The 8,741-nt window shown below is 36.5% G+C and overlaps 1 protein-coding gene across 2 annotated transcripts; it reads right to left on the reverse strand.

Moving 5' to 3' along the window:
- Positions 1-1,158: 1,158 nt before the first annotated feature.
- On the reverse strand, positions 1,159-8,082 carry LOC145270582 (uncharacterized). 2 transcript variants are annotated; one of them, XM_080126211.1, is made up of 4 exons: positions 7,927-8,082; positions 6,352-6,479; positions 4,757-4,808; positions 1,159-1,897 (listed from the first exon to the last, which is right to left on the reverse strand). In XM_080126211.1, exons 2-4 carry the CDS (start codon positions 6,453-6,455, stop codon positions 1,505-1,507), a joined length of 549 nt encoding a protein of 182 aa, XP_079982337.1. In that variant the 5' UTR covers positions 6,456-6,479; positions 7,927-8,082; the 3' UTR covers positions 1,159-1,504. The 2 variants fall into 2 exon arrangements, with proteins under 2 accessions (XP_079982337.1, XP_079982338.1); XM_080126212.1 differs by having other exon boundaries at positions 7,932-8,078.
- Positions 8,083-8,741: the final 659 nt, after the last annotated feature.

Consider the following 8,741-nt stretch of genomic DNA (forward strand, 5'->3'; position numbering starts at 1 on the left):
GTCTTTAGGATTCTTATCTACCTATACCAACGTCCCCTCTTGTTTGGACTTAGAAATTTTCAATTGAATACACGTTGAGATGACTTGGTCTTTAGGATTCTTATCTACCTATACCAACGTCCCCTCTTGTTTGGACTTAGAAATTTTCAATTGAATACACGTTGAGATGACTTGGTCATTAGGATTCTCATCTACCTATACCTACGTCCCCTCTTGTTTGGACTTAGAAATTTTCAATTGAATACACGTTGAGATGACTTGGTCTTTAGGATTCTTATCTACCTATACCAACGCCCCCTCTTGTTTGGACTTAGAAATTTTCAATTGAATACACGTTGAGATGACTTGGTCATTAGGATTCTTATCTACCTATACCAACGACCCCTCTTGTTTGGACTTAGAAATTTTCAATTGAATACACGTTGAGATGACTTGGTCATTAGGATTCTCATCTACCTATACCAACGTCCCCTCTTGTTTGGACTTAGAAATTTTCAATTGAATACACGTTGAGATGACTTGGTAATTAGGATTCTCATCTACCTATACCTACGTCCCCTCTTGTTTGGACTTAGAAATTTTCAATTGAATACACGTTGAGATGACTTGGTCTATAGGATTCTTATCTACCTATACCTACGTCCCCTCTTGTTTGGACTTAGAAATTTTCAATTGAATACACGTTGAGATGACTTGGTCTACAGGATTCTTATCTCCCTATATCTACGTCCCCTCTTGTTTGGACTTAGAAATTTTCAATCGAATACACGTTGAGATGACTTGGTCTAAAGGATTCTCATCTCCCTATATCTACGTCCCCTCTTGTTTGGACTTAGAAATTTTCAATTAAATACATGCTGGGATGCCTTGGTCTATAGGAATCTCATCCACCTATACCAACGTCCCCTCTTGTTTGGACTTAGAAATTTTCAATTGAATACATGCTGGGATGCCTTGGTCTATAGGATTCTCATCTACCTATATCTACGTCCCCTATCGTTTGGACTTAGAAATTTTCAATTGAATACACGTTGAGATGCCTTGGTCTATAGGATTCTCATCTACCTATATCTACGTCCCTTCTTGTTTGGGCTTAGTGTGTATGAATTTTCATCGCGTCTGTCGAAAGTGTTTAGCAGACATTCAAACATACACACATTTTCGTTTTTATATATATAGATTTATTTAGTTTCTTGTTAGTTATTATATATTGTTAGTATATTTGTCCCTGTGTTAAATGTGATCCGGTTAAAAGGGGCTGTATTACGTTTGATAAGTATGGCTTCTAGCAATTTTAGTAATTACGTGCAATTGTTAAAGTATCGAATTTTATTTCTGTTAAGATATTTCTTGAGTTACTCTACATTACTGGGCAACACCAGGATAGGGGTCAGCTAGTTTAATAATAATCCTTTAATGTTATGACAAATTGTGCAAGGTTAGGCATAGAATTTCTTGAGTTAATCTACATTCCTTGGCAACGCCAGGATACGAGTCAGCTAGTTTAATAATAATCCTCATACGTCATGAAACCGTGTCTTTTATGCTGATGGGTGAGACCATAAGATTTGTCTCTTTGTAAGGGACCTGAAACGGATAATATCGGTTGACGATATGTCGACGTCATATAATTTGATCGAGAATAAAAACTCGGAGGTTGATCATGCACACGATAGTTCGCCCTGTGTCGCATCAGTTCTGTCATGGATTTACCAGCTGTTTGGAAGTTTTTATTCCCAGGCCAGTCCTTGCCAGCCCTTGTCCACACTGGTACAGCTGAAGTCCCGGGCTGGAACTGCCAACGGAACCAGCCGACTTGATGAGAATCAGCCGGCTTTGGGAGCTTGTCTCTTTGAGGTACGCCATGACCAACGTCGTAAAGTTTGTTAACCCAGTTCTGAAACAGAAAATGAAAATGAAGGAAGCTTTAATGAGTGACTAGCTTGCAGCCCGGCATTGCCCGGTCATGTAATATGATATTTTAATTTATGCGGATGTATTATTATAGAATTAATCATCTATTGATTATTATAGACTAGCCTAGGTGCAATAATGAATTCATGAATGCCTCAAGGAAGAGAGGATAGATGGCAGAAACACTAGAGGAAGACTTTCAATCTGTGGTGGAATCGGGACAAAAATGGATGCTCACATTCAATGCTGCCAAGACTAAACTTGTTTCCTTCAATAACTCCAAGAACCCTTCTCTACCACACATAGCAATGGCCAAAGACTCTTTATCTGTAAGTACATCTTTTAAACTACAAGCCCTTGCACCTCTTTGACGTAAATACCCCTGACAAATCTGACAGCTCGCTACATAATATCCCTGCAACTTATGTCCCCAATAGTAGGACCCTACATCAAAGTGGCACTGTTCCTTGTTTGGGGTAAAATAAAAAAAATAAATAAATCACCGAATAAATGCCGTAGTATCTTGTTTCCTTCAATAATTACAAGAAACCTTTTCTACCACCAATAGCAATGGCCAATGATTCTTTATCTGAAAGTACATCTTTTAAACTCCTCGGCCTAACGTTTACAGGAAATATGAGTTGGAAAAATTACATTGAGAGCATTGGCAGGACTGCTGCGAAGAAGGTAGGTTCTCTCTACCCTGCTAGAAAGCTACCAACGCCCAAAAGTATCCTGTACCTCTATAAGGCCACCATTCGCCCATGTATGGAGTATTGTTGTCATATTTGGGCTGGTGCATCTGCTACTAGTCTCTCGCTCCTAGACAAGGTTCAAAAGAGTCGCCAATCTGATAGGTCCTGAACTGTCATCTAAGCTTCAGCCTCTGTCCCATCGACGAAATGTTGCATCCCTCTGCCTGTTCTACAAGAATTTTAATGGTGAATGCTGTGACGAACTGCAAGCACTGGTACCCCCTCTACGTAAATACCCCCGACAAACAGCTAAATCCCACTCCTTCACAGTAGAGATCCCTAGATGTAAAAGAGCCTTCTACTCCAGTAGTTTCTTCCCCAGAACCGCTAGACTTTGGAATCCCCTTCCGGGTTCCTGCTTCCCTAACTGTACTGACATGCAGAAGTTCAAGTGTAACATGTTGCTGCCCAACTCCCTACATAGTACTCCTGTAGCTTATGTCTCTGATAGTAGCCCCCTACATCAAAGTGGCAACGTGCCTTGTTTGGGGTGAAAGTGTAATAAAAAAAACAAAAAAAAACAATTATGTTTTCTTTTCAGTACGTTGAATGCAAGATGGGGAAAAAGCAAATTCACACAATTTACTTATTTCAATGCAAGGCAGGCCAAAAAGCTGCTGAAACAGCTCACAATATTAAGGAAGTGTTTGACCGAGGAACCACTATTGAACACACAGCACAATGGTGGTTTAAGAAATGTCATTGCAGTGACGGGAGTCTTAAAGATGATGAGTGTAGTGGTCGGCCATCGGATGCTGACAACGATCAATTAAAAGCCTTAGTCAAAGCCAATCCACACACAACTGTTCGAGAAATTGCTTCTGAATTAGACGTAACGCATACAACGATTTCCAAGCACTTGAGACAGATTGGAAAAACACAAAAACGATAAATGGGTACCTCACAGCCAAAAGAGACGCAGTTAGGAAGTGTCAGCTTCTCTGCTTTTACACAACAAGAACAACTCGTTTCTCGACCGGGTTGTGACTTGTGATGAAAAGTGACTTCTTTATGACATCCGGAGCTGCTCACCTCAGTGGTTAGATGCCAATGAAGCTCCACGACACTTCTTGAAGCCAGAGTTGCACCAAAAGAAGATCTTGCTGACTGTTTGGTGGTCTGCCACGACCGGTCTCATCCATTACAGTTCTTTGAATGCAGGTGAAATCATTATGGCGGTGAAGTACTCTCAACAAATGGATGAAATGCATCAGAAACTTCAACAACAACACCCAGCATTAGTCAACTGAAAAGGCCCAATTCTCCTCCATGACAATGCCCGAGCACACGTTGCTAAACTGACCCTGCAGAAGTTTAATGAATTCAACTGCAAAACTCTACCTCATCCACCATACTCTCTAGATCTCTCCCCTACCGACTACCACTTTTTCAAGCATCTCGACAACTTTCTGCATGAGAAATGCTTCAAAAACCTAAGCGATATCAAAAACGCCTTCAGCGACTTCATCGCCACCAGAACGCAAGATTTTTACGTTACTGGCATAAATACACTTGTTTTGCGTTGGCAAAAGTCTGTTCATTCTGATCGTGCTTATTTCGATCAATAAAATTTTATATTTGAACCGATATGTTCATCTGCATTTAAAAGTTAAAAACTGCAGGAACTTTCTTGTCAACCTGATAAAACTCCAAGGATCGACCCCTGAGGCACACCCGCATTAATACCATGTTGTTTAGATGTACGGCCATCGAAGACAACTGACTTTTTTCTCTTGATCTGATTATGTCGAGTCCAGAAGCCCTATAGGATTTAATTATCATGAAAATTTTCTGCTGGCCTGTTTCCTGATTGAATAAAACATGGTGGCCTTCAAGTCCAATGTAAACAAATTCTTGTTGAGCCGTCCCCATAAATAATCAACTTCTACCCAATTTACTCCATTAACCATTACTAAACTACCACCTTACATTCATTAACTCTTATCCTCGAGTGGCCTTCGGGGCTTGATATGTGATGACTCTCAAAAAAAAAAAAAAAAATTAAAAAAATACTAATAACAATATTGTCACTGGTAAAGGTAATGTCGATTACGGCTTATTTCATGCAAGACAGTAAATCATCTCACCTGATGGGAATTTTTCCTGGGCCGAACTGTAAACCTTCCGATCGGGTGGGTCCTAAAAATAAGATGCAACACGATAAAGCAGTCTATATATATATTTTATTATTTTTCAAAAAGTTGATTTCACAAGCGAGAAAACTATTTGATATTGTTGTACCGATTCTAAATACAAGGGTCATTCTTAAAGTAAAGCCTCCTATTTTTTTTATTGAAGTTAAAGAACTACCAAGACGGGAGGAGTATCATCATAATAAGCAACGTTTTCGTATTATTTGGATTCATCTTATCTACTGTTCTCATCTTGAATGTGATTTTCACAACGTTTCGGTTGATGTAACCTTCGACCTTCTTAAATAAAAACACATGGGAGGCTTTACTTTTGGAATTACCCTAGTATGACAAAGCACGCTCCAGACACTCATGCACAGCCATCGTTCATGCTGACGAAAACGCATTGAGAATGGTGTTGACTATGTAGAAAAATTAATTTTGGAACCGAAAAAGTTTGCTTTGACGTTTCTGAATTTTTGAGATGAGGATTGGTTATATGTATTATTTGGATTCATCGGATCCACTGTTCTCATCTTGAGTGTGATTTTCACAACATTTCGGTCGATATAACCTTTGGCCTTCTTCAGATGTATCTTTTTGAACTCAGGAATGCTTCTGTTTCGGGAATTTGGACGGAATTTCGAGCGGAACCCTTTATTTACTTTATGCATGGACCCGTGGCATAGTGATTAGAGTACTTGGGAAAAATCAATTGTAAAAGTGACCTTCTCCGGAAGGTTGAAGGTTCAATCCTCGGTGTGGGTGACCGAAAAATACAATTGCGAATTACTTAGGACCTCTATCCAGTCATGGCTGACGGAACAAGAGCACGTTACCCCCATGAAGTAAATAAAGGGTTCTGTTTGAAATTCCGTCCAACTTTCCGAGTTTGACAGAAACATTCCCAACTTTGACAAGATACACCTGTCGAAGGTTACATCGACCGAAACGTTGTGAAAATGACACTCAAGATGAGAACAGTAGTCCGATGAATCCAAATAATATGAATAACCAATCCTCATCTAAAAAAATTCAGAAACGTCAAAGCAAACTTTTGTGTTCCGAAATTAATTTTTCTACATGATCAACACCATTCTCAATGCACTTTTGCCAGCAATGAACGATGGCTCTGCATGAGTGTCTGGAGTATGATTTGTCATATGAGGGTTATTAAAAGAGTAAAGCCTCCTATTATCTTTAACACAAAAAGTTGACACACATCCATGACAGAAGTTGCTTTCTTAGAGTCTCACACTGTCAATATCTGCAACAGAGAAGTGAAACTTTCAGGTCATAAATGCATAAGTTCAGTCATCATAACAATGCAATTTTTAAACCGCTTCTGATCTATTAGAGTGGAATAAAAATAGGAGGCATGTTATGTGAACAAATATCTTGCCACCCAACTCCCCATTAAGGGTGCCCCTTCTACGTGACTTTGCCAGTGTAGCCAATTCTTCGTCCTTAGGATAATCTTTGTTCGTTTAATTTCTATTATTCAGCAATTTTTACTTTTCCATTAAAAAAATAATAACTGCATTATTTACCTTAGCATATCTTCCATGTTTGGATAATGAGGTACCCTGGGTGGCATATTTATCCAGTACGGGTAACGGCTCTGTGAACTCAAATGGAACAGGGTATCAGACATGTTTTCTCAAATAGAGTTGCTTTTCTGCAAATAAAAAATAAAAACACATCTGTAATATCAAATGAAAGTGCTCACACACACACACACACACACATATATATATATATATATATAAATAAAATAAAATGACAATTAAATTACATGTAACATGTTTATTCAGCTCGAAAACCATACAGTGTTAACCGATGTATTGGAACATTCAAGATGGCGTCTGATTCTCTCTTTAACACGGTAAGTTTGGGGAAAAGTGTTATAAATAAAAAACCAGATAAAATACTGTTAAAAACTCGCTCAATATATGTTACCGTGACATAGGTTGACATATATTCGGTGGGTTTTTAATAGTATTTTGTATAGCTTTTTATTTATAACACCTTTTCCCAAACTTACGGTGTTAAAGAGGGTGTGAGACGCCATCTTGAATTTTCCAATACATCGGTAAACACTGTATGTTTTTCGAGCTGAATAAATGTTACATTGAATAAAAACACGAAAAATACATCCAGTTTTGTAGAAAAGTAACTTATCTTGCTTTTGATAACATTTATTTGTTATATATTTGTTTTTTGACAACTTTTTCGAATCTATGTGTACAGTAATACAAACCCAACAATTAATATTTATAAAGTAATCTCAACCAGATGTAAAAGCTCGATAAAACCAAATAGGAGATAGAGCTTATAAAAAGACCAAGTAATTACTAAGTTATTGATTTTGCACTACGAAACATACTGTCAAGAATTGTATAAGTCAACTGATTTAAAGGAATAAATTATAAGATGGTCAACATCATGAATTTTGGAATATAAGTTTTTGTCATTTATTCTATATATTGCTCTGTAATCACATTGAGCTTCGTATATAAGGATTGATATATAATAAGAAATATATTTCTACAGAAATATGTATAAAATCTTCGGAATGTGAGAGATTATATAATTATTTCCACAGAGAGACAATGTCGCAGCTCACAAGAGCCAAGAAAGCCAACAAACCGGAAGTGCAAGACTCGTGTTTCGCCCTCATTTGGGCTAATCAGTTAGATACAGACGACCTCGGGATTTGAAACCTGTGCCTTTTGCATGCTAGGCGAATACCCTTACAATTGAGCAAACACCCCCCCCCCCAAAAAAAAAACGGTCGTGCGCAAAAAAAACTACTTGATAAAATTAAGGGAATTTTTTTTTTACTTCGGAGATCTTCAGTCCAAAAGGGATACGTACAATATAACCTTTTATTTTCGATATTTTCATTTTTTAATGTCTCGGTTAAACTGTACAAGTACAATATTTTGTTTTGTTGAAAATACATCTAGCTCATTTATTTTTCGTAATTTTTCGAATTTATACTAATTTCGACATGGCATGTAAATATGTAAGAATGGTTTCACCTGAAATGCGTTGGTTTAAAACGTCACTAATCTATATACAAGTACCGATAAAAAAAAAAAGAGAGAAAAGGGTGTTCTTACCCTACGTTTTATGAAATAAATATTTTATAACGAAAATTCTTTTTTGTTTTGTTTTTTTCTTGACACGCACAAAACAAAAAATCCAGAAAAGAGAAATCGTTGAAAGAAAGCGAAAAGTCACGTGATGATGTTTACGCGGTTGTCAAGGTAACAGTGACGTCACAAACAAATCGTTTTTTTTTTTTTGGTTGTTGTTTGTTTGTTTGTTTGTTTGTTTTTTTATATACTTTTAAAGATTTGCTGGGTTTTTTTTTTTTGTAATCATTATTTATTTTAATTCCCACGCCGGTAACCTTTTCATTCACCTTGATAAAATAATTATAAATAAATAACATATTAATATTAATAAGAATAAAACGTTTTTAAAAAAGACGAAACGAGGTAACACCGACAAAAACAAACTTGTTTTCTGAAAAGGTAAGTTATATATATATATATATATACATATATATATATATATATATATATATATATTAAAGTTTGTTTTTGAAATATGGTTACTTTCAATGTATACCGTTTTCGTTTAACGGGTCTAGATTGTTATTTTAAAACCAGTCCCCGTTAATTTTGAGTTAAGCTTAATGTATCTATTTAATAGGTGCAAAATTTTGTTAAAAATTCAAAGACTCACGTTTCCTTTTTTATAACCTTTGTTTATTTCAACAAAATTTTACACTAATATATATATATATTTAATTTCGATATATAATACACACTCACATAATTTCAGAATAGCACAAGATGTGTTAAAATTAAAATATTGAAAAAGGTATTTGTTTGGGTTTTTTTTTCTACAAAGGCGTCACCACTTATCA

The sequence above is a fragment of the Euprymna scolopes genome, chromosome 46, assembly GCF_053919585.1.
Source record: "Euprymna scolopes isolate OS-2025 chromosome 46, ASM5391958v1, whole genome shotgun sequence".
In the NCBI taxonomy this organism is placed as follows: Eukaryota; Metazoa; Mollusca; class Cephalopoda; order Sepiida; family Sepiolidae; genus Euprymna; species Euprymna scolopes.

What these genes read in the sequence shown, in the direction of transcription:
- LOC145270582 (XM_080126211.1), bottom strand. Translation starts at nt 6,455, where the DNA reads ATGTCTGATACCCTGTTCCATTTGAGTTCACAGAGCCGTTACCCGTAC. An exon ending in AACATGGAAGATATGCTAAG is followed by an intron (nt 4,809 to 6,351) that starts GTAAATAATGCA and finishes TCTTATTTTTAG; the next exon opens with GACCCACCCGATCGGAAGGT. An exon ending in CCAGGAAAAATTCCCATCAG is followed by an intron (nt 1,898 to 4,756) that starts GTGAGATGATTT and finishes TTTCTGTTTCAG; the next exon opens with AACTGGGTTAACAAACTTTA.